We start from the raw sequence: 24,666 nt of genomic DNA on the forward strand, positions 1-24,666 counted from the left end.
TTTGGGGGGGGGGGGGGGTGCTTTAAATGAGAGTTGGCTTCTTTAGTTTCTCATTTTGTTTGTTTTTTTTGAAGCAGAGACGGACTGTTTATTATATATCCAAGGCTTTCTCTGATGCTGCATCGAAGTTGGAGACCATTAGACAAGGTAAGTTTCATTTTCTTTCAAAATATTGATGGCTCTGTTCTCAATTGATGTGTTACAAAATACAAAGAGTTTTGCCAGCTTGGCCATTTAATCCAAGAAACTGGGACGATCTATATATGTTCTTTGTATGAACTGATTGCCGATGCATGTGTGCTTAGTTGAATTAGCCAGAAGTTTTTTAGTTAACTGAGGAAGCTAATTCTATTTATAATCAAGCCCACGGGCAATGTTGAACAAGTTTATGGTGTGTTGCACATGAGATAACATCGTCAGTAATGTGATTTTATCTATGTATTTTCAGTCGATACTGAAAACCAGAAGGAACCTTCTGAGACGAAGCCTGCTAGTGAGACTGTTGATCTAAAAGAAATGAAGCGAGTTGATACCATTCTTACCTCGTTATACCGCAAGGTAACTCTGAGAAAATGCATTTTCTGGATTACTAACATCTCTTGCTACCATGATGAATGTTATGTACCCCAGCACATAACATTCATGCTCTTGGCTAGCATAAATGCTTCTTGGCTTACATAACTCTGAGAAAATACATTTTGTTTCCTTCTGATTGAGACTTGTTCTTTTTTTTTGGTGTTGCGGTGTGTAGTTAGCCCCAGCACCTCCACCTCCACCGTTTCCTGAAGGTTATGTAAGCCAAGAAGCATTAGGAGAAAAGGATGAGCTTGGAACACAAGGAGGAGAGTCTCAACCGCCTCAAATCGATCCTATTATCGATCAAGGTCCTGCTAAAAGAATGAAGTTCTAAGCTTATAGTTATGAAGATTGTTTCCATCATCTATGCTTGTAAATAGAATTTTTAGGTATCATCAAAGAATCTTCCCCTTTTTAAGTCTTTTACTCATCTTTTAATTTGAACTCGTTACACAATTCTTGACCTAATTACTTCTCATAAATTTTCGCTAAACGAGAATCATCTCACCGCAACTACCCTAAGGTCAACTAATGGCAATAGCTGCAGCATGTATTTACTTCAATATCTATATCATGTAGAATTGTAGATTGTTACATCAGAAGATAGTTACATCATTTACCGTGTGAAATCGAAAGATAGTTGCATCATCAAAACTAATGGCTTGTGTTGGTCAATGGTAACTGGATTTGATCTCTTAATTAATTTATTGCCAAGTCCTCTTCTTGCCCAACTTGATTAGTTTACTTCCTCTCTCTAACCCGGCTATATAATCATCATGGTTTCAAGTATCAACTGCAAATTGGTTTTAATTCAATAACATTCACACATCTTAGCTGCGATGAAAGCTGGGTCATCAAGATCCACCATCCTCTTATACGTTCTTGTTCTCTCGCTGGTCTTGACTCCAATACTTCCATGTCAAGCAACTAGTTTGCCTCTAGGAGGTAACCTACTTATCTCTGCATATTCTCTAATTTACAATATCACTCTCTGTTTCCTTATTTCTTAGAGGGAAATAATGATGTTTTCTTTTTTCAATGTAAAGGTGGAGGGCGTAAGTTGATGGCGCCGTCACCACCAATTCTCATGTGTCCACAGTGTGCATGTTGTGCACCTGCTCCACCCGGTTTTTGCTGCCCATGTCGTTGTCCAGGCGGTCCCTAAAAAGTTGGTGACTTCTACTCATGAGTCTGTGATGAGTAATACATGTGTGATCTTTTAGTTTATATGTATAAATAAGTAAAACAAAAAGTGTACTCTTACTCTTTGTGTGTCTGAATAAGAAGGGCTCTGCTGTATGTTTTCAAGTTTATTAGTAATGGTGTCCTCCTTGGAGAAATTGCTAAACAAATTGGATGACGAGAATTTAGAAGAGACCAAATAGGTAACGAAGAAAATACAAAAAAATGAAGGGTAATACTAAAGTAGTGTCATGCCCGCAGCGGATCACTGAAAATACGGGACCGTCACAATCGGCCCGTTTGGGCGCGGGCATGCCCGTTTGACATCCCTAGGTAATAGTATCACGAAATAGCCTTTTTTCATTGTATAACACATTCCAAAATTTAAATAGCTTCCTAGTTCGTATGACACTACAATATTTTCTGACCAAGTTGCTCTCCCTAGCATCTCCTAGTCAGTTTATAATGGGCTCAGAAAATATTTGACATAGCAAAATCAACTTAATTTCGAAAGAATGTTTGACAAATTATAATTAAAAAGAAATGACTTTTGTTTTAAGAAAATCGTCAGTAACTAAAATGCTCACTAAATGATAATATATTCTAAAGCTGACGAGAACATACATGCAAAAAGTCCACTATGTAACGATACACCATAAAACAAAATGCACAATCTCCTTTATTCAGTCATTGGTGTCATTGTGATGGAATCTAAAAAAAACTGCGGTCTGCGAAATGGTTTTCTTAGTTATAATTTATCCCCATATGGCTATATCGATATGAATCATATTGAAGAAACTGGAAAATATACTTCAAATACATATAGTCTCGTATTTTTGTGTGTGTGTATTTTTTCTTAATTTATCTTCGAGCATCTTGGTAGTTTGAATCAAGCGGGTCGGAAACCAAAGAAAAGAGGTGACTAAATAAGTTCTACATGTAATGAACAATCTCCTTTTTTTCTAGGAATTTTTTCTTAGTTCATATTGGTCATTTCCTTTAAATAATCCTTTGAACGATATTTCAAGCTTTTCTTATTCAAAGATGTAAAAAGATCTTCTACTTGTCTCTGATCTGAGTTTTTTTTTATTTTTGCTAATGTTTAAAGTTGTACATATAGTTTACCATTGTTACAAGTTGTACACATAGCTAAAAATCATCACCCACTCTTTTCTTTCAAGTTCTACCACTAAGCCAAGCATAGTATGTTGCAAATATACAATACTAAGTGGCGTTTTCTCGATATCTTACAAAGCTAGACAACTTAAATTTGCAAAACCAAAAAAACAAACCTTTAAGTACTTGAAACCACAACTTTAAATTTGTAAAAGTTCTTTAAAAGGTTTATTCTGAGCTATTGCTGCTAATGTCTTAGTGCCACCTAGAAGTTTCTTCATAAACAACTTTTTATAGAAAAAAAACTAAACGTAAACCTAAATCATATTTTAAAACCTAATACAACCTGAAAAACTAATCAGAGAGAAAACATGATAAGAGCAAATTACAAAAACATAATTGATCAGAACTAATCACGAAATCATCATAAACAAAGGTAATTTTTATACAAAAATCAAAACTAAAGAAAAACTTACCGTGGTCTTTGGTGAATGACTTGGAGAATGTAGGTCTACGGTGCAATCCAAAGAAGACGAGAATAGTGTTCATATAAATGATGACGATGAGGTTCTTATATCCGAGAGACTGACAAATTAAATTTTGAAAGAAATTAGAAAGTTTTTTAAAAGAAAATTTAGAAATTAGAAGGAAAAATATGTATATATTTAAAGAGAAGAGGGAATAATAACAATTTGAGGTTGGGATTTACTAGCATAGGAATCGCTATATGGTAGGAATCGATATATTGGGATTTACTAGCGTATGATTCACTATGAGTAAAATCAAAATTACTTTGTGGTAAAAAAATTGAAATTTACCACGTACATAATATTATCAAATCTATAGGGCCACAATCTATATGAATAGTATAATATATAGGTTTTGGGATAAAAGAGGATGATCACGTATGCTTCAATACAAATTATGATTGCAATGTTATTTCTACATTACCAAAATGTTTACGATTGCAATGTTATTTCTCAATTAGTTATTAATAGTAAAGAAAACCCAAAAATACCAATAGACAATCAATCAAAATAAGCAATTCGAGTATGAACTACTCATGCACATGCATAATCCTGAAAAAGCATTGTAAGTATATGTGAAATGTTAAGAAAACATACTACATTAGATCACCTATGTTAATACTATTAAAAGAGAAATATAAATTTAAAAATGTCCAAAATTATTAGTTTAATTACCTCAATTGTCACTCAATTATTATTATTTTTTTTAAAGAATTTCAAAATTAATAAAGGTAATTTGGTTTTGACGAAAAAATCAATTGGATCATCCAACTATAGAATCCAAGATCGATGTGTATTTAGTATGGATTTTAGTACCCAAAATAACTAAAAATCATTAATAACTAATTAAAAAACAAAATTTAATTGTAAAATACTTGAATTTTGGGATTAGTATATTAAAAAAATACGAAACAAATGATTTGGGTTACAAAATATTATTATAAATAAAATACATGAATACTGATAATAAATTATCTACCTCATCAAATGAATTCTATTATTTAGTCATATAATGAATTTCATTTTGTAAACCATCACAAAATCTTTAATGGATTACCATTTGAAAAGTGTATATATATTTCTACGTATTAAATTTATATTTTTTAAAATATAATAAAATTTTGATACATAATATTGAAGTCTTATATTATTTTATTTTATATGAGATATTCCATTAATAATATTTTTTTATTAGTTGGAATTAATAAAATATTTTTTAAAATCTTAACAGTAATTTTTAAACATGTATATAATATATATATATATATATATATTCTTAAATAATCTTATAAGTATTCTTAAGATTTTATAACAATCAACATTTTTGGTTATTATTTTTGCTGATTTTAGAGAATACTTGTAACATCCGCGAACTAAAAAAGGCGGTTTAGATTCGATCAGGTTGAATTAAATTATCGATTTGGGTCGGTTTGGTTTAAGCGGAATCCCCAAACCAAGTATTTAGTGGAAAAATTGACCTAGGGTCGTGAGTTGGGTTGTTGGTCGCCGTTTTTAGAGAGGAAAAGAGAGAAAAGAGGAGCGCTTGAGAGTTTGGTAGTTTTTGGGGAGATTCTTGGCTTGTTTGGGAGATATGTTCCTGTGGAGGAGAGATCCGGTGCTAGAGAAGAAGGAGAAGCTTCCTAAGGTGCTGGATTCGTCGTTTAGAGTCTGAACTTTCTGCAAAAGAGGTGAGTGCATGACCATGGCTGATCTAAGCCTGAGAATCCTTTGTTTTGCTTGATTTATGGTTGTGTGTGGTGTTTTGCTTGTATGTTTTTGGTAGGATGGTGGTTTCCATGAGTTTTCAGGGACTTTGGGTGAGTTTCGGACGATTTGGGAGAGTTGAAAAGCGGTTCTTCGACTTTCGGCTTCGAGCAAATCGTTTATGCGGAGTCGGTGTCGAGCGACACTGATGGGCAGTGTCGGTCGACACCAAGGGCCAGTGTCGGTCGACACCATAAGAGTGTCGGTCGACACCAACCCTTTTCATCAGCGGCTGATGCTTGTTTTCCTGGTTTGCTTGTGTTTACTTGTTGTTTGTTAAACTTGGGTTTATCAGATGCTTGTGTGTATAGCCCAGTAGATGGGAGGATTTCCTCACTAATTATTTATGATAATACTTACGCATCTCAATTGTTGTTTGTGGTGTTCAGGTATGTGACGTGGAATCATGGCGATGAGGAGAAGGATGATCTAGGGTCTCGGTTATTGTGTTATGGTTATGTTATTGGTGTTGGAACCTTGGATAGAGTTATGCTAGGTTGTTGGATGTAATGGTTAGGAATGTTATTGTATTGGTAATAGGTTGGTTCTGTATTTTTGGTATGTTTCCGCTGTGCATATTGGTTGTTGTTGGTTTATTGATGAATTGTGGTTTGGTTGGTTTAATTAAGTAGTATGAGATGCTTAATTATATATAATATTAAAAAAACGGGTCGGGTTGTTTCAATACTCAACTAAAAAATATTTTGCTTGCTCCAATTCAGATGAAGTTTGTGAGTGAATATTTGAAACATCCGTGAACCGAAATCCTGGTTTTGGGATGTGCATCGAGCGATGAAAGACTGCATCGATCGAGGCAAGGTATTCTTCAGCGGGACAAGTTAAGCCAAACGCATGTGTTGCTACGTTTTAGGGTTTTGGAAACCCTATGGGTCATCTATAAAAGCTTATTGTCGACGCCCTTGGCTTGTTTTAGCCGTTTTCAAGAGAGTTTCCTTTGAGTTATGTGAGTTCTTGAGATATTTGTCCTTCTGGTTGGAGATCTGAGGTCATGAACGTGTTAGGAGAATGTTGTGGTGTTGTCTCTGGTCGTGTGTGGTCTATTCTCTTTGTTTTGCAAAGGTGAGTGATATATCTATATTTTGTCCCTCCTTAGAATGTATTCGTCATGCATTTAGCTAGGATAACTCATTGTTTTGCATCATTTTCTAGTCTCTTTTATACACTTTGCATGTTTAGGTAGTTCTTGCATCATCTTTACATACATTGTGCATTTTGTGGTTTTTCAGGTGTTTAAGAGATGTTCAGACTGTTGGAACCGAATGGAGGCTGAGACATGCGACTCGACCGACGCTCCCGGGAGAGAAGCAATGCGACTTGGACGCGCTCCCAGGAAGAAGCACCAGCAACCCACTCGATCAATCATGCCTGAAATGGATTTCATCCCACTCGACCGATCACGCCTGGAAGAGATGACACTCCACTCGACCAACCACGCTAGACATCCGACTTCTTCCACCTCTTTGATCGAGTCGAGTAAAGATTTTACATTGGGATTCAGCTTTTGACGTCTTATCAAAGTTGTAGGGAATTGAGTCATCTTTCCAATGCCGTTTTTGGCAAGCTAATCGGAGGTATGGTTCAAGAGTTATCATCGTTTTAGTGGATGCATATACATCTGGCTCGAGCCGACATCATTCCACTCGATCCAGCTCGAGCCGACATCACTCCACTCGACCCAGCTCGAGCCAACACCAATCCACATCGTTCAAGCCAACCTCCGGGCGCATCACTCGAGGCACCTTGTTCGAGCTGCACATCACGCGCATCACTCGACCCAGCTCGAGCCACCTTGCCGCACCACTCGACGCGCACCGACTCGATCGCACATGTCATGAAGAAAGACGCTCCGTCTCACGCGCTTCAGGGGATTCCCAAACCGACTATTTACCTTGTCATTTTATGTTTTAGGGCTTTCTATGTTTGACTATAAATTCATTTTGTTAAGTCTTTGCCCAAGACATCTCTTATCTCATTTTTGTTATTTTCCTTAAGGTTTACCTAGCCACCTAAATGTTTTGAGACTTTGTAATCAGACATCTTTGAGTTCATTCAGTTTTTGCATTTGATTTATTCTACAAAGTTGTTCATCCCATTTTTATCTATCTAATGATGCTTGATTCAATGTTTTCTGAGTTTGTATCGTTGATGATGATTTCTAGATCCGAGTAGTGTTAGAGTTCTTGAGGATGGGATAGATTGGTGGAGGATCTTAGTATGTAGGGTGTTTAAGCTTAGATTCACATGATCCCCTTCTGGACTAGAGTTAGATATACTAGTTTCTCTCTAATCAATTGGAACTAGGTCTTAGACATTTCCACACCCAAAAGGTGTTTGAGGAAATGTCTAACCAACTAGTGCCAGAGACTTACATTCCTAGCCTAAGAGATTAGTTGTCTAGGATGTTTGTTGACGTGAATGAACTTGTTTGTCATGCCTGCTTGATCATGTTTTTCTAGCGAAAGCTAGGTTTGAAAGTGGTTGAGTCTGAGTAGCTTTTGTCAAGAGATTGGATTAGCTAAGTCGTGATGTTCATTGTTTAGGGATAGTTTGCTTGTGGCATGTTAAACACTCTGTAGACTAGGATACTCCACCTACATCAATTACTCCCATCCTTAGGACTTCTATCTTCCTGATTGATATTGCATTCCTGAGACCGTTTCTAATCTTGCTACCTAGTTCTTGCTTAGACTCGTTTCCGTTTTCACTCATGTTTACTTCTTGTCATACATTTTCGTTTGTAGTTCTGTAGTTCATTTTCGTTTTGCATTCTGATCATTCTAGAATTGTTAGACATAAAACCACTCTTTGACTTGGCTTGACTTGTGATTCATTGATTGCATCTCAATTGTTAGTAAAGTTTCCCCACTGGATTGACACCTTAAGTATTACAACTACATAAGGTTAATTGAACCTGCTAGGACATACAAAAATCATAGTATCAGTGAGCACGTGACCATGACTTATCTAAGCGGTTAGATGTATGATTTGTGTGATTTGGTGTGTTTGATTGCTATTGTGCTTGATGTGAGGGTTTGCCGTAATTTTTTTGTCTTGTGGGAGGCGGATTTGGCACCACCGGCGTTGAGGCGACGTTTGGAGCCGAGAGAGTCCGAGAAAAATCGTTTTGGCGATGATCCACGTGATTGCATTAATCGAAACAGTTAGGAATTTGACGGCGACGCGAGGAATTGCATCGGTCGGTGCATCTAGGGATTTGGAGGATTGCATCGGTCGACACAAGTGCGCAGAGTCGGCGCATGTGTTCAGAGTTATCTAATCTTGCAGTGTACCGCAGGTCTAATCCTAGTATATTAATATTTTTGAAGTACATTGTGAGCTCTACACTTTTTTTTTGTCAACCATTGGACCACAACAGATCGTCCCATTAGCCAAATCCTTACATTCGTAGGGAGCGGAACTCAATCCCTAATGTGATGGTATCTTCTACAATTGGATTTATCAATGACCACTGCACTAAGGTCACTTCACTTTTAATTATGATTATTTAAAAATTTATTTGCAATCTTAGTCCCTAGAAAATTGCTAAAAGAATAAAAACTTAGATATAGTAAATCGACCAAAATAAGATTGTTTATATTTTAATTAAATATTTAACAACTATCTATACCAAAAATTATTTCCTAATGTTATATATATGTTCATTATACTTACAATCCACTAAATTTAATTATAATAATATTTTTACACCAAAAAATTATTACCATAAAATAATAATCTAGAGAATTTGCAAATTTTAAATTAGTATTCAAACTAACCATAAAACGTCCAAAATATAACACATTTCTATTTAAAAAAAACCTTCTCAAAAACTAACAAAACATAAACCATAAATTAAAAAAAAATTAAAAAAAATATAAGCTTGCAATGTATGGCGGATTAAAATCTAAAAAATTTGTAACTTTGATTCCAAAAATAGATAAAGATCTACTTTTTTTTTACTTCCAAAAATCAATTGTATATTATTTTTGATTTTCCAAGTAGATATGTAACTTTGAGTAGAAAATAGTTCAATTTAGAACTCTAAAGATATTATCAAGTTATCAACCATTGAAAAATAGGTATGAGTCATATACTCATATGACACGATAACATAGTTCGAGCTTTCAATTACTACAAACAAAAAATATTTAATTCATTACCTTTGACTTCAGACATACTTTTAAATAATGGATTACTGAACTGTCTAGATATATATTCAAGAGTTGTAAAAAAAATCCCATGCAGAAACGCTTTAACTACATTATCTCAAAATATAATAGTTTTATAATATTAGATTCAAACAACAAAATTTTGAACAAGACCATGGAAAAATGCATGTATTCTTTTTTTTTTTTTTGTCAATTCTTATCTCCTTTGTAATCCATTAACATCCTATAAATACACACTTAGCTTAGATATCAGCTTTTAGAAAACTCAAGCCATACTCAGAACTCATTATGACTAATAGCTCTATGAAGAAAATGATTTTGATCCTCTCCATCGTAGTCATAGTTTTATCTCCAACAAGTTTTCTTTCTTCTATGGCAGGTAAGTAACCTTAATAAATCAATCAATTAAAAGTTAAGAATTTACCTATCAATTAACTTCTTTTTTTCTGTTTTCTTGTTATTCTATTCATATTTGTAAGATGTTCATGCTACTGGAAGTCCCACCGAACCAGCAGGCAAGAACCTCATCACTAACTAATTAAAGGAATCAAAACAATCATATTAGTTTATTTATTCTTAATGTTATATTTTTTTTCTTTTGGCTTTGTTTGTAGATTCTCACGTTACTGGAAGTGATAGAGTAGCATGTCCTGCTTGCCTTTGCTGTGAAGGCCAATCTCCTCCACCGGGAACTTGTTGTCGTTGCTGTTAATTAAACTTAAGATGTAAATCCTCGTAAACTTAATAATAAAGAGGCTTAAACTTCTTAATTACTACTATAAGAGTTCATTTTATATACTTTATGTTGTTATAGTGTTGTGTATTCACCAATAAAAAGCAGCGTAGCCAGCCGCTTAGAATTAGATCCATCCATTGTCAGGGTGGTGCTTTGGCTAGTGATTCGAATATTCCTTGTTCTATACAAATTAGGTCTGGAAATAAAAGCTGTACCTGAATATTCAATCTGGAGCCTGATCCGAAAAACTGGGTTCGGATTAGATATGGATTTACCTATAATATTTCATTGAGTTCTATTTTCTAGTATATGTGGGTTCGGGTTAGGATCGGATAATACCCGGTACCTGTTTGGGTACCCATCAAACCTAGACATATAAATATATTTATAATATTTAGCATTAATATAATGGAATTACCCAAAATTATAATTATAATTTTGAATATTTTATTTAGTTTTATACCTAAATATCTAAAATAATTTTGTCACATAAGTCAAAATTTAGCTAAATTTATTTAAATTTAATTCATTTTAAAGATTTTTTTTTTGGGTACCCAGTAGTTTGGGTGCTAATCGAATTCTAAAATTTGTAATCCGACCCGACCCGAATCCGATAGTATCCAAACCGAATCGAAACCATATATCTAAACATATCTAATGGGTTCTATTTTTCTAAATCTATTTACCTGAATCTGAATGGGATAATACCCGAACCCGAGTGAGTAACTCGAATGCCCATACAAATACAAGTTTAGAATTATGTGTTAAAAAATTCTACTTTAAAAATGAAATAAAGTGTTATGCACAACAAAAAAAAAATGAAAAGTATGTAAGAAAGACATTGTAAAGTTTCCATTATATCATGCATAATGGTGAAATGATGTTTTCTAATATGATTATGTTTAAAGTTTAAGTTTTATCAATCTAAAAAATCATATAATGTTTAATAAAATGCAAAAACCTAAAACAAATATGCGTTTTTGCCACTATTAATATAAATAATTTTTTTATTATACAGTATATTTTTCTAAAACTTTTTTGACGAATGATATATAACTACTTATTTTATGATATATGGTAATATTATACTTTGTAATTTTGCAAAATATATCCAATCATATAATTATTTTGTAAAATTTTTATTATGCAGCTTACTGAACAAAGCTTAAAATTAGAAAACAATTGAGGAAAAGGCAGAAAAAAATAAAAATGGCGGATCCGTTGTTGTTGATGGAAACACGAATCCCAGAGCAAAAGCAATACGAATCCAAACCATTCCCGGCGGTGATATCACCACCGTCTTCTTCGTCGATTCCGATTCCTGCTCTGTCTCTCCCACTCTTCACTCAGTGTATCAAGAATCAGAAACCTTACCTCGATTCGCTCTTGCACGAATCCGGAGCAGTACTGTTCAGAGGTTTTCCGGTGAATTCCGCCGAGGATTTCAATGACGTCGTTGAAGCTTTCGGTTTCGATGAGCTTCCTTACGTCGGAGGCGCTGCACCTCGCTCTAGCGTCGTCGGTCGTGTCTTTACGGCTAATGAGTCTCCTCCTGATCAGAAGATCCCTTTTCACCATGAGATGGCTCAGGTATGTATATGTTAACTTGTATCTCAAGTTTTGATTTGGGTAATCTGATTTACATCTAAAGGTTTGAGCTTTAATGGTGGTTTGATAAGGTACCTGAGTTTCCATCAAAGTTGTTCTTTTACTGTGAGGTAGAGCCAAAGTGTGGAGGAGAGACTCCAATTGTGTTGAGTCATGTTGTGTATGAGAGGATGAAAGATAAACATCCTGAGTTTGTTCAGAGATTAGAGGAACATGGTTTGCTCTATGTTAGGGTTTTAGGAGAAGATGATGATCCGTCATCACCCATTGGCCGTGGTTGGAAATCCACATTCTTGACTCAAGACAAGAACCTTGCTGAGCAAAGGTACTTCCATCACCTGTAGATCCTCAGAGTTTAGCTTTTTAAATAGTAAAATCATTGGGAGGGATTCTTGGTTACATTGAAACAGGGCAGCTAATTTGGGAATGAAACTGGAATGGACTGAGGATGGAGCCAAGACGGTAATGGGTCCAATCCCGGGTATCAAATACGATGAGTCGAGAAACCGTAAAGTATGGTTCAACAGCATGGTAGCTGCTTATACAGGCTGGGAGGATAAGCGGAATGATCCAACAAAGGCTGTGACTTTTGGGGATGGAAAGCCTTTACCTGCGGATATAGTACACGACTGTCTTAGAGTCCTTGAAGAGGAATGTGTTGCTGTCCCGTGGCAGAGAGGAGATGTGCTGCTTATAGATAATTGGGCGGTTCTTCATTCTCGAAGACCGTTTGATCCTCCTCGTCGAGTCCTTGCATCACTCTGTAAATAGATAAATCATGAATATGTTGTCTTCCACACATAAATAAAACCTTTGGATTTCGGATTTAGAGGCTACACTGTACATATATTAGTATAGTACATACATATGTTTGGGTATATAGTAACCCATTTCTTTATTCAGAACATCTCTTATTTACACTGCATCAGAAAAGTACACAACATAAGAAGAAACCAGAGACAACCTCGTCCTTCTTTTATTGTACGTAGCTTAAAGAAACTCTACTCAAAGCTCTCGTTGAGCTTCGACTTAGTTGGTTTCAGGCCTGGTTTTGAGGAATTCAGAAAGCCATTTTGCAGATTCTTTCTCCATACGAGTCAAATTGTTTTGCAGATCATGCTAGAATATCCAAACGAATATATAACATTAGTGGAGATCAACTATGACAACATATTTGGAAATGTTGGTGAAATTATAACGATGCTTAGGGTTCACAACGAACAAGCGAACCTCTCCACCTTTTGGACATGAAGGAGCCAAAAGCGTCCTACACATAGAAGATGGCCACAGGATCATTGAGTTTCCATGGCAAAGCGTGCTGACATAATTCACCAAGTTGGAGTCCATGTCCAGCCCATTTCCAAGTGAATTATCTTACCTTTCTAATAAAAACATGAGCTACAAAAAAAAGCTCAGCAGCTCTAGAAATTGTCATTGTACGTGTGTAAATGATAAATAAGGTCTTTCACGCACTTTGACTATGTGCCATTGTGCCTACTTGTTTGTTTGTGTTTCAATGTCTCCTTATGTTATACAAGAGTTTGTAACACTGTTTATAAGATTGTATATATAAGATCTTGGTTACGCCTTTATTCATATTCATATTCATATCGTCAAAAATAATGCTTAAGGAGAGAATACATTCCACTTGTTGTTGTTGGGAGTTGATGACTCTTAAAGCAAATTTGCAAGGTCCATGCTTTTACAACGTTTTGTGTAGAACCACAAATTTTAAAGTTTTCCTTTTTATTTTATTTTAGTGTTATTGCTTTCTTAATAGATAGACGCTGTTTTGTTTCTCTTTGTTAAATTAATGATTTTTTTTTTTTTTTTGTTTTAATTGGTAGCTCACGGATTGTTCTTCTTCTTCCTCTTCAGAGCTAACATGTTCTGAGATCCCTATCAATCAATGGCGGTAACAGAACAGAGTCCTCTGTTTTTTTTACTCTAAATTCTAAAAACTTCGGATAAGCTCTCTCATGGTGGCTAGTTTCTTGTATCTATCCCTGTATGCTCCTCTTCTTTCATTTACTTGATATAATCACAACGAATACTTCTTTCCGGGTTCCCAAAAATCTCACCTTTCACAATCGATTTCTCTACATTGTAATTCTCTCACATAGTTTCGGCGGAGAATAACAATAAAGGTTGAGTTTTTATTGTTTTCCGATAAGTTTTATCGTAATATCGACTGATTATAAACCTTTATAAGTTGAATTCTACATATGATCAAACCCTAGTTCCTAATTCCTCTGTTTTAGGTTATGATAGACTCACCTTTAGAGGATATGTAATGAACTCTACAAATGTGTAACTGTTTATATGTTTTTGACAATTGATATGTGTATAGCCATGTTTTTGATGTTGATTGATACAATGATCTTAGGTGATAGCAAGGAGCTTGAGATCATGAGTGGTACAGAGTTAGAGGAGCCTGGACAGATAAAACGTGCTGTGATTGATGCGTCCGCTGGTGCTGTTGCTGGTGCCATTTCACGGATGGTGACCTCTCCTCTTGACGTTATCAAGATTAGATTTCAGGTAAGTTAAAGAGTCTTATAGTTCATTGGCTTTTGTGGATTTAGATATATCATATATGCACATATGTTTTGCGACTATAGAAAAAAGAGGAGCATAGATTATGGGAGAGTTTGCTTGCATAAGTTTAACACCACAGAGGTCTTGGCATGTTAAGAGCAATATAATGGCCAATGAATTGAAACTATTGTATTTTTTCAGGTTCAGTTGGAGCCTACAGCTTCATGGGCTCTGACTAAAAATGATTCTCCACTGAAACCAAAGTATAATGGTTTGTTTCGAACAGCGAAGGAAATATTTAGAGAGGAAGGTTTATCGGTAAGTCTTTTAAGCTGATTTCACTAGATATAGTTCTTCTGAAGGTGTTAGCTGTTGTATTTTCTTAAGCTGGATTGTTTGTAACTATTGTTACCTATTCAATAAAATCAGACAAATGCTTTTCTTAGCACATATTTTTCTTTTCTATGCTAAGCTTAATTTGACCGAGTTAGACTGCAAAATAGTGTAAATACCTTGATGAAAATGCAGCCTAAAACAATAGCTTTTCTTTCTAAATTTTGTGTGGACAGTGATAACTCGATGAGTGCTCCAATCTAGATTTCTTGAGGAATTGTTTTCATCATACTCATGGCTTACAGACACTCTGGATTTTAATTGACGTTGCTTCTGGCAGGGTTTTTGGCGGGGAAATGTCCCAGCTTTACTTATGGTTGTGCCATATACATCTATACAATTTGCAGTTTTACATAAGGTGAAGTCTTTTGCTGCTGGTTCATCAAAGGCTGGTACATCACTAACTTTTAATGGATTTGTTAGTGTATCCTTATTTGTATGAATCCCGTGAAACTAATGACTTGTATATATGATGTGGTTCTTATACTTGTATGTTCTGAGTTTCATGTGAATTAACTCCGTTGAAGGAGCTGTTTTGGGCAAGATGACTTGGCTTTATGTATTTATCTACATGTTACAGTCCCCTTAAAAGAAAGAACCATTTCACAGTGTTTCACAAATAATTATGAGAAAATTTTTAGCATGCTGTTTTGGAATTCTCATTTCTGGTGTTGTGCAGAAAATCATGCTCAACTGAGCCCTTATCTTTCTTACATCAGTGGAGCACTAGCAGGGTGTGCAGCGACAGTCGGATCATATCCATTTGACCTATTGCGGACTGTATTAGCTTCACAGGGTGAGCCAAAGGTACAATATTTCTTCTGTAAAAGAATGTGATGACATAATTGTGGTTTCTCAGTAACTTTCATTCCTTCAAAGTCAACAATATACTTGGAGAAAGAAAGGAAAACAATAAGTTTTGAGAATGTGTTAACAAAAATAGTCATTTCTGAGAAAGCTATCTAATCTCTGCTCTCTGATTTTCATAAAAATGTTCGATTATTTTACTCATGTATTTTTCTTGAGTTGGTATCAATTCTTGAAGATTGTTAAATCAGATTTCTTTTGGGTAGGTATATCCAAATATGAGATCAGCATTTATGAGTATAGTGCAAACTCGTGGAATCAAAGGGTTGTATGCAGGATTGTCCCCAACTTTGATCGAGATCATTCCTTATGCTGGTCTGCAGTTTGGCACTTATGACACATTTAAACGGTGGAGTATGGTAAGCTATAGCTTCATGAACGTTTTCAGTCTTTGATTCCTTTGGAGTATATAACTCCATACTCCATAGATACACCTTTGCCTCCACCACAACTATATTCTATACACCAGATTATCTTTAAGCTCTATTTGGACTTCTCATCTCATCTTTAAGCTGTATTTTGGACTTCGCATCTCACTGATGGTATTCATTTTTCTTTAGGTCTATAATCAGCGGTACAGATCTTGTGTTAATCAAAATGATAGCCTTTCAAGCTTTCAGCTCTTCCTTTGTGGTTTAGCTGCTGGTACCATTTCTAAACTTGTTTGTCATCCACTCGATGTTGTCAAGAAAAGATTCCAGGTTAGTATCTTGCTATTAACTTCCGTATCTGTTGTAGTTCTGTTTTCTGAATGCGTTTAATCATCAAGATCTTTATTACCAGAAGCCTAAAACCCATTATGCAAAAATGTCTTCATCATTGTTTAATCTGAGAATGTTTGTCACTGCAGGTCGAAGGTCTGCAACGGGACCCGAAGTATGGAGCCCGAGTAGAGATAAATGCTTACAAGAACATGTTTGATGCTTTAGGACAGATATTAAGAACAGAAGGTTGGCACGGTCTTTATAAAGGCATTGTTCCATCGACCATTAAAGCCGCACCTGCTGGTGCTGTTACATTTGTAGCCTATGAACTTGCATCCGATTGGTTTGAGACAAATTTGACATGAACTTGTAAATCTTATTCTTTTTTTTGCTATTGAGTAAGTAGTATAAGATTCCCTACTTTGTTTGAACAGACCCCAATAATGCAAACTCTTTCATACTAGGAACAGTAGATTTTCACTAAATCTTTTCATTTATATCAGTAAAATGTGTTACTGCTGTTTTCAAAGAATCATGGCTTCATTGACAAAAGCTTGTATTCTTAGCGACACTGTTTGACATTATTGCTCACAAAAGAAAAAGAATCGAAGTCAATGTCATCTCTGGTTCTGTGTTACACATCGACGCACAAAACTTTCTAAAACCGGCAAGGACAGGAGAAACGAACCAGTTCTAAGTATGAACGAACACAGCCTTTTTACTTTATTCATATTGATTCTTCTGCTTATCAGTAACCTCTGTAGGCAAAGATAGGAACTGGGTGATCTTCTGGACCTGAGAGACATCAACCCGGTACTTTTCAGCTATCTCGTTCACACTCATTGAACCGTTGTGATCTTGAGCTTTTCCCTGGTAGAGAAGCATGATATGTCGCACTTGTGCTATGTTCAATGTTCCTTGAGGCACTGGGTTCTCCTCATACCTTGTTGATTCAGGAGTTGTGTTCCGGAGCTTTGGGAGTGGCCTTTTCGATGTTTCCACCACTGATGCCTATATAAATCACAAATCTTAACATAGTTTATACGGATAGATTTGTCTTGCACTTAAACACAGAAAGGACCAAAACCCGCAACTACAAGTCTACAACCACTCACAATGATTATTTCAAATTCATTATCCCCTTTTTTATCATCTACATTGCCACATTTCATCTCTTATTCTCAACTTACTCTACACCACTAAGCATTATCAGCGTTAAGATCAACACCAAAAAATGTGACACAATCTGATTCCTTCTTCCTTATTCCACCAATTTTTGTAACTGTTCCATTGGCGTGACACAATACATATATCCAAAGGTTTCCTAATCTGGTTACACGACATATAACAGCTAATCTAGAGTTTATATTAATGTTCAGTCCCATCTAACATCATGTAGTAAAACCTTAAAACATATCTCCCAAAAATGCTACAACAAAGTTAGAAGTCAACCCATCACTGTTCATACAACCTTCCGAATCCACCCACTTAGCACCTCAAACTCAATCAGTCACAAGACCTTTGCATCAATAATGACAGAAAACTACACAAGATGTGAACTAGACAACACAACGAGTTCTCATACCATTCTCAACAGCTACATAACCACAAACTCAAAGCTATGTGTCAATAAACAGGATGCAGCTACTCAGATGGATCAATATCAAAAAAATTCAAAAGCAAATACTTGTTCTGATGAGAATCGAATCGAATCAATGCATCAAAATCAAACAACAGACAAAGGAAGAGGGAAACGAACCTCTCCCATTTCAGCTTTGCCTCCAGGTTTAGCCTTAATTCTCCCAACCATCTGGTTCAGCATTGTATCAAACTTGGGGTCTCGTTCCTCTAAAACAGTATCCTCCTCACTCGTTCTTCTACCTTTATTATCTAACAAATACAAACCCCAAATTCACATTTAAAAAACCCAACCTTTCTTGCAAAAATTCATTCTTTTTAGAGAAATGTGATAACTTTCGAATACCCAAAATGCGAAGGATTTAGGGTTTATACCAGAAGAAACACCATCAACGGCGGCGGGAGTAGACGGAGATGGTTTCACAGAGCTGAGCTCCTCCGTAGGAAGCGATCTCCGATCAAGGACGACCCTTGATGTAGAAGATGGTGTTGATCTCTCAACTTCTTTGATTTTACCAACAGCTCGACGCAATTGCTGACCCATTACTACCACACAGTAAAGTTAAACAGCCCCAACTCTCTTTCAGACGCAAAACAGATTCTTAAATGTATGAAGACAAGAATCGAATAGGTTTGTTTCGCTGCATCCCGATGATCAACAATGAAGGGGATGAATTCGAATCAACGGGTAGTGGAAGTAGCTTTCAGCTGTGGTGTTCTTCCATGTTTTGAAGGAGGCAGAGAGAAGAAGGAAGAACGTGTTCGTGTTGCAAGGGTTACACGCGCTCGCTTTCACAGACACAAACTGTTTTTGTTCCTTCTTCCTTTTATTTTTACTCCTGGGGAGAATCGAACTCGCTCACTGAACCTCAGAGGCAAGAATTTTTTTGTTTTTTCTAATAAAACTTTATTAAAAAATGTGAAATCTTTAACGAGCCCAAAAGACAACTAATCCAAATTAATTGGCAAACCCACTGAGCATGAGTTATTTCTATCGTTAATTTTTTTTTTTTTTTAAATAATCCGGAAAAATTCAGAACTAAACACAACATAATTTTTCGAAATCCATAGAAATCCGAAGATTTTTCTACTATGCAGGTGTTCATTGATGATTGAAATCATACTGAAAGAGCTCCAACTCGAAAGAAAAGGCATTGATAGTTATATTTGTTATTTGAATGTTTTGTTTAATAACATGGAGAATTTTCATACCAAGACTTATACTTGGTATCTAAATGTCTACAAGTGAAGGTTTTTTTGTTTGTTTATAACTCTCTCTTGATGGTTTAATTTATCTATAGGTCATATGCTTATTGAGCTAGAGTATAGTCAAGACCACCGATAAAGGGTACAAGGTGTGCATTTACACAAGAACCATGTTAAATTAGCATAAAAAGTAATGTATTTTAAAGCCCAGAAAAAAATTTACAAAAAATGTTTTATGTAACTAAGGCCTATTTTTAAGCCTGCTCTAAGTATAGTCATTTTTTAGAATGACAAGGTGCTACATTTGTGAATACTTGTTCATCATTGTGCATATAGCAGAAAACCAAAAACAATTTGGCCCTTTTAAGTAGTTTGTATGAATTGCACTATGGTCCTCATTTTTTTCTACGCCTCTTCTTCATTATGTAAATGCCAAAATTTGTGAATAGATATTCATATTTCGCTCTTTGTTAAAGAAATTGCATCATGCATGGTGTATTAGATACTAATACACACCAATATATTTTTGTATCGGCCTTATTGAGACAGAAGTAGAGAACAAAAACATTTAAGTCTTTTATTATTACAATCATTCATAGTTTATGAACCGAAAATCAAAGAAATCGGTTTTACGTTAATAAACTCACATGACTAATTTATAACAAAATGTTGGGGAATTTTTATTTTAATAATGAAAACAAAGATCAGAAAACAACCTTATGTAAATGTTTTATTCAGTTTATGATGATCCTCCTATGTTGGAACCGGAACAAGACTTGGAAGATATGCATAGCCGGAGACAAAAGGCCAGCTAAAACCCCGTTGATGTCGCTCTATCTCAGCTTGTCTTATAATCTTACCTTCTCCAATTAGGTAAACGTTGACTGCTACGTTATTCCTATCTGCCACTAGTTCCTCACAACATACTACGATAATATTATTCTTATCAATGAAATGCACCGGATTAGCTAAATTGTTACAGGATCTCAATACCAGGAGATGATCAGTCACACTAAAGAACTTGGTCCACGAGGTGCTCGCTCCGTTCTTGACCTTGTTTATAACCCATACCTCGATCTTTGATGTCTCTTTGCTTTGGTGTAACAAAGAAAGATTGCTTCCTCTGAAACCTGATAAACCTACAACATCATCTTCACCATACTCAAAGGGAAGAGCGCACAAGGGCTCGAATGTCTCTGTGGAGAAGTTGAAACATTGGATGAACATGTCGGGTTTAAGATTCCACTTAGCAACCCAATACATGTTTCCTCCGAGTGACACACTTCTACAACGTGAGACCACATGCCAATCCAAAAAACCTTTAATAATTTTCCAAGAATCCAACTTGAAGTCGTAGATGTAGACCACTGGTTTGTGCAACCCTGTGTTTGAGTACTCGTTACTGGTAAAAACACCATTCACAAACTTTAAGAATTTGTAGCCATCCCGAGACAAACCGTCGTATCCAATGCCATAGATATAACAACCAGGGGAAGAACTCTGCAGGGGCTTGATCCATCTAACCTTTTGCAAACATGGGTTCCACAATGCAACCGGACCCACTTCTAGGATGCACAGCATTAGTCCATCGCAGTGAATCATACCATAAATCTCAGATTTAAGCTCAAACTCGTGAGGAAGTGATAAAGATGAGATAGCTCCATTTACCGGGTTGATGATCCTAACCATATGAGTATAATTGGTCCGTATGATATGTTCCTGGAGGAGAGCTAAGTGCTTGTAAACGAATCTCTTGTCGTTGAACAGAGCGAGCCACCGTTTGCACGTTAACTTGAGTCGTATAAGAGACTTAGTTGGAACCTTACAAAGTATCTCTTCCAGTAATTCAAAAGGCAACAATGAACACACTTTTGAATCCATGGCTATGGATTGGGGAGGTACAGATTCTGGATCTTTGTGAATAGATAGATGTGTGTTTGATTGGAACCGCGCCATTGTATTAATAGAGTTAAAACATTTGTTTGTCTGATACAAGATGTTTGGAAATGAAGATGACGTGGATCGACATGTGTCATAGACTCATATATATTTTCTAATTTTACAAAACTAAAATAGATGGAAAAATCAATTAAAGAAAGTAAAGTAAAGAAAAAAATCTGACATATATATTTTCCTCCAAAAGTTCTGGTCAATTTCCTATAGTTGCCTATATAGATAAGATTTAATCCCCTTTTAAGTTTTAAACTAACATATGTGGATGTGAAATATATATTTTCTTGGAATAAAAGAGGAGAAAATCATTTATGTGTTAAGATATTTTTAAATTATTTTTTTTTGAAAAATATATATTTTATAGTGTATAGTAAAAGATGGTGTGGACCAACATTTCAACTTGTCTAGTTTTAGAAAACTAAATAGATAAATAAAGCAATTAAACTCAAATGTATTATATTTTGAAATATTATTTATTTTCCTCGAAAGCTCAAGTCATTTTCCTAGTGACTCGACTATGATATTTTTTTCCTTTCAAATTTGCAAGATGCTTTTNTTTCGCTCTTTGTTAAAGAAATTGCATCATGCATGGTGTATTAGATACTAATACACACCAATATATTTTTGTATCGGCCTTATTGAGACAGAAGTAGAGAACAAAAACATTTAAGTCTTTTATTATTACAATCATTCATAGTTTATGAACCGAAAATCAAAGAAATCGGTTTTACGTTAATAAACTCACATGACTAATTTATAACAAAATGTTGGGGAATTTTTATTTTAATAATGAAAACAAAGATCAGAAAACAACCTTATGTAAATGTTTTATTCAGTTTATGATGATCCTCCTATGTTGGAACCGGAACAAGACTTGGAAGATATGCATAGCCGGAGACAAAAGGCCAGCTAAAACCCCGTTGATGTCGCTCTATCTCAGCTTGTCTTATAATCTTACCTTCTCCAATTAGGTAAACGTTGACTGCTACGTTATTCCTATCTGCCACTAGTTCCTCACAACATACTACGATAATATTATTCTTATCAATGAAATGCACCGGATTAGCTAAATTGTTACAGGATCTCAATACCAGGAGATGATCAGTCACACTAAAGAACTTGGTCCACGAGGTGCTCGCTCCGTTCTTGACCTTGTTTATAACCCATACCTCGATCTTTGATGTCTCTTTGCTTTGGTGTAACAAAGAAAGATTGCTTCCTCTGAAACCTGATAAACCTACAACATCATCTTCACCATACTCAAAGGGAAGAGCGCACAAGGGCTCGAATGTCTCTGTGGAGAAGTTGAAACATTGGATGAACATGTCGGGTTTAAGATTCCACTTAGCAACCCAATACATGTTTCCTCCGAGTGACACACTTCTACAACGTGAGACCACATGCCAATCCAAAAAACCTTTAATAATTTTCCAAGAATCCAACTTGAAGTCGTAGATGTAGACCACTGGTTTGTGCAACCCTGTGTTTGAGTACTCGTTACTGGTAAAAACACCATTCACAAACTTTAAGAATTTGTAGCCATCCCGAGACAAACCGTCGTATCCAATGCCATAGATATAACAACCAGGGGAAGAACTCTGCAGGGGCTTGATCCATCTAACCTTTTGCAAACATGGGTTCCACAATGCAACCGGACCCACTTCTAGGATGCACAGCATTAGTCCATCGCAGTGAATCATACCATAAATCTCAGATTTAAGCTCAAACTCGTGAGGAAGTGATAAAGATGAGATAGCTCCATTTACCGGGTTGATGATCCTAACCATATGAGTATAATTGGTCCGTATGATATGTTCCTGGAGGAGAGCTAAGTGCTTGTAAACGAATCTCTTGTCGTTGAACAGAGCGAGCCACCGTTTGCACGTTAACTTGAGTCGTATAAGAGACTTAGTTGGAACCTTACAAAGTATCTCTTCCAGTAATTCAAAAGGCAACAATGAACACACTTTTGAATCCATGGCTATGGATTGGGGAGGTACAGATTCTGGATCTTTGTGAATAGATAGATGTGTGTTTGATTGGAACCGCGCCATTGTATTAATAGAGTTAAAACATTTGTTTGTCTGATACAAGATGTTTGGAAATGAAGATGACGTGGATCGACATGTGTCATAGACTCATATATATTTTCTAATTTTACAAAACTAAAATAGATGGAAAAATCAATTAAAGAAAGTAAAGTAAAGAAAAAAATCTGACATATATATTTTCCTCCAAAAGTTCTGGTCAATTTCCTATAGTTGCCTATATAGATAAGATTTAATCCCCTTTTAAGTTTTAAACTAACATATGTGGATGTGAAATATATATTTTCTTGGAATAAAAGAGGAGAAAATCATTTATGTGTTAAGATATTTTTAAATTATTTTTTTTTGAAAAATATATATTTTATAGTGTATAGTAAAAGATGGTGTGGACCAACATTTCAACTTGTCTAGTTTTAGAAAACTAAATAGATAAATAAAGCAATTAAACTCAAATGTATTATATTTTGAAATATTATTTATTTTCCTCGAAAGCTCAAGTCATTTTCCTAGTGACTCGACTATGATATTTTTTTCCTTTCAAATTTGCAAGATGCTTTTTGAAAGTTGTTCATATATCATATATATATATATATATATATATATATATCTTATTATATAAAGTTGAGTTTTGAAAGTTAGCCATTAACAAAATTTTGACATGTGTCAAAATTTATATCAATCTGAGATTTTGACATGTGTAAAAGTTAATATTTAATATGAAGGATTTGAGATTACAATAAAAAAACAAAATATTTTGTTTTAAACAATATTAATAATGTAAAAAGATAATTATCAAAAACTTATCTGAGATTTTGACATGTGTAAAAGTTAATATTTAACAGGAAGGATTTGATATTACAATAAAAACAAAATATTTTGTTTTAAAAAATATTAATAATGGNAAAGGGAAGAGCGCACAAGGGCTCGAATGTCTCTGTGGAGAAGTTGAAACATTGGATGAACATGTCGGGTTTAAGATTCCACTTAGCAACCCAATACATGTTTCCTCCGAGTGACACACTTCTACAACGTGAGACCACATGCCAATCCAAAAAACCTTTAATAATTTTCCAAGAATCCAACTTGAAGTCGTAGATGTAGACCACTGGTTTGTGCAACCCTGTGTTTGAGTACTCGTTACTGGTAAAAACACCATTCACAAACTTTAAGAATTTGTAGCCATCCCGAGACAAACCGTCGTATCCAATGCCATAGATATAACAACCAGGGGAAGAACTCTGCAGGGGCTTGATCCATCTAACCTTTTGCAAACATGGGTTCCACAATGCAACCGGACCCACTTCTAGGATGCACAGCATTAGTCCATCGCAGTGAATCATACCATAAATCTCAGATTTAAGCTCAAACTCGTGAGGAAGTGATAAAGATGAGATAGCTCCATTTACCGGGTTGATGATCCTAACCATATGAGTATAATTGGTCCGTATGATATGTTCCTGGAGGAGAGCTAAGTGCTTGTAAACGAATCTCTTGTCGTTGAACAGAGCGAGCCACCGTTTGCACGTTAACTTGAGTCGTATAAGAGACTTAGTTGGAACCTTACAAAGTATCTCTTCCAGTAATTCAAAAGGCAACAATGAACACACTTTTGAATCCATG

At 35.4% G+C, this 24,666-nt stretch overlaps 8 protein-coding genes across 11 annotated transcripts in view; 4 read left to right on the forward strand and 4 right to left on the reverse strand.

The window, feature by feature from the left end:
- LOC104746563 (mediator of RNA polymerase II transcription subunit 6-like) overlaps nt 1–1,069 on the forward strand; it is a 2,155-nt gene extending 1,086 nt beyond the window's left edge. The window contains exons 3-5 of one of the 2 annotated variants that reach the window (XM_010468072.2): nt 78–147; nt 449–558; nt 752–1,069. In XM_010468072.2, the coding sequence (XP_010466374.1) occupies nt 78–147; nt 449–558; nt 752–910 (339 nt within the window). In that variant the 3' untranslated portion in view covers nt 911–1,069. The remainder of the gene's footprint in view (nt 1–77; nt 148–448; nt 559–751) is intronic. The other variant, XM_010468073.2, reaches the window with a different exon arrangement.
- LOC109129233 lies at nt 1,362–1,896 on the forward strand. The gene is made up of 2 exons (XM_019236989.1): nt 1,362–1,521; nt 1,623–1,896. The coding sequence occupies exons 1-2, from the start codon at nt 1,416–1,418 to the stop codon at nt 1,739–1,741; spliced, it is 225 nt and encodes a 74-aa protein (XP_019092534.1). The 5' UTR covers nt 1,362–1,415; the 3' UTR covers nt 1,742–1,896.
- Nucleotides 11,261–12,611, forward strand: LOC104746565 (clavaminate synthase-like protein At3g21360). Its single transcript, XM_010468075.2, has 3 exons — nt 11,261–11,681; nt 11,771–12,024; nt 12,110–12,611. Exons 1-3 carry the CDS (start codon nt 11,301–11,303, stop codon nt 12,468–12,470), a joined length of 996 nt encoding a protein of 331 aa, XP_010466377.1. The 5' UTR covers nt 11,261–11,300; the 3' UTR covers nt 12,471–12,611.
- Nucleotides 13,504–16,664, forward strand: LOC104746566 (mitochondrial thiamine pyrophosphate carrier-like). Of its 3 annotated transcripts, XM_010468077.2 has the most exons (9): nt 13,504–13,707; nt 13,823–13,846; nt 14,086–14,240; nt 14,439–14,555; nt 14,911–15,022; nt 15,310–15,437; nt 15,704–15,856; nt 16,058–16,198; nt 16,348–16,664. In XM_010468077.2, the coding sequence occupies exons 3-9, from the start codon at nt 14,109–14,111 to the stop codon at nt 16,564–16,566; spliced, it is 1,002 nt and encodes a 333-aa protein (XP_010466379.1). In that variant the 5' UTR covers nt 13,504–13,707; nt 13,823–13,846; nt 14,086–14,108; the 3' UTR covers nt 16,567–16,664. The 3 variants fall into 3 exon arrangements, with proteins under 3 accessions (XP_010466379.1, XP_010466378.1, XP_010466380.1); XM_010468076.2 differs by having other exon boundaries at nt 13,504–13,846; XM_010468078.2 differs by lacking the exon at nt 13,823–13,846.
- LOC104746567 lies at nt 16,723–18,641 on the reverse strand. Its single transcript, XM_010468079.2, has 3 exons — nt 18,215–18,641; nt 17,961–18,091; nt 16,723–17,212 (listed from the first exon to the last, which is right to left on the reverse strand). Exons 1-3 carry the CDS (start codon nt 18,381–18,383, stop codon nt 16,925–16,927), a joined length of 588 nt encoding a protein of 195 aa, XP_010466381.1. The 5' UTR covers nt 18,384–18,641; the 3' UTR covers nt 16,723–16,924.
- Nucleotides 19,723–20,957, reverse strand: LOC104748392 (F-box/WD-40 repeat-containing protein 1-like). The gene has a single exon (XM_010470041.2). The coding sequence runs from the start codon at nt 20,924–20,926 to the stop codon at nt 19,799–19,801; it is 1,128 nt and encodes a 375-aa protein (XP_010468343.2). The 5' UTR covers nt 20,927–20,957; the 3' UTR covers nt 19,723–19,798.
- LOC104748393 (F-box/WD-40 repeat-containing protein 1-like) lies at nt 21,774–23,008 on the reverse strand. The gene has a single exon (XM_010470042.2). It carries the CDS (start codon nt 22,975–22,977, stop codon nt 21,850–21,852), a length of 1,128 nt encoding a protein of 375 aa, XP_010468344.2. The 5' UTR covers nt 22,978–23,008; the 3' UTR covers nt 21,774–21,849.
- Nucleotides 23,928–24,665, reverse strand: LOC104748394 (F-box/WD-40 repeat-containing protein 1-like). The gene has a single exon (XM_010470043.1). The coding sequence runs from the start codon at nt 24,663–24,665 to the stop codon at nt 23,928–23,930; it is 738 nt and encodes a 245-aa protein (XP_010468345.1).

The sequence above is a fragment of the Camelina sativa genome, chromosome 15, assembly GCF_000633955.1.
Source record: "Camelina sativa cultivar DH55 chromosome 15, Cs, whole genome shotgun sequence".
Classification (NCBI taxonomy): domain Eukaryota; kingdom Viridiplantae; phylum Streptophyta; class Magnoliopsida; order Brassicales; family Brassicaceae; genus Camelina; species Camelina sativa.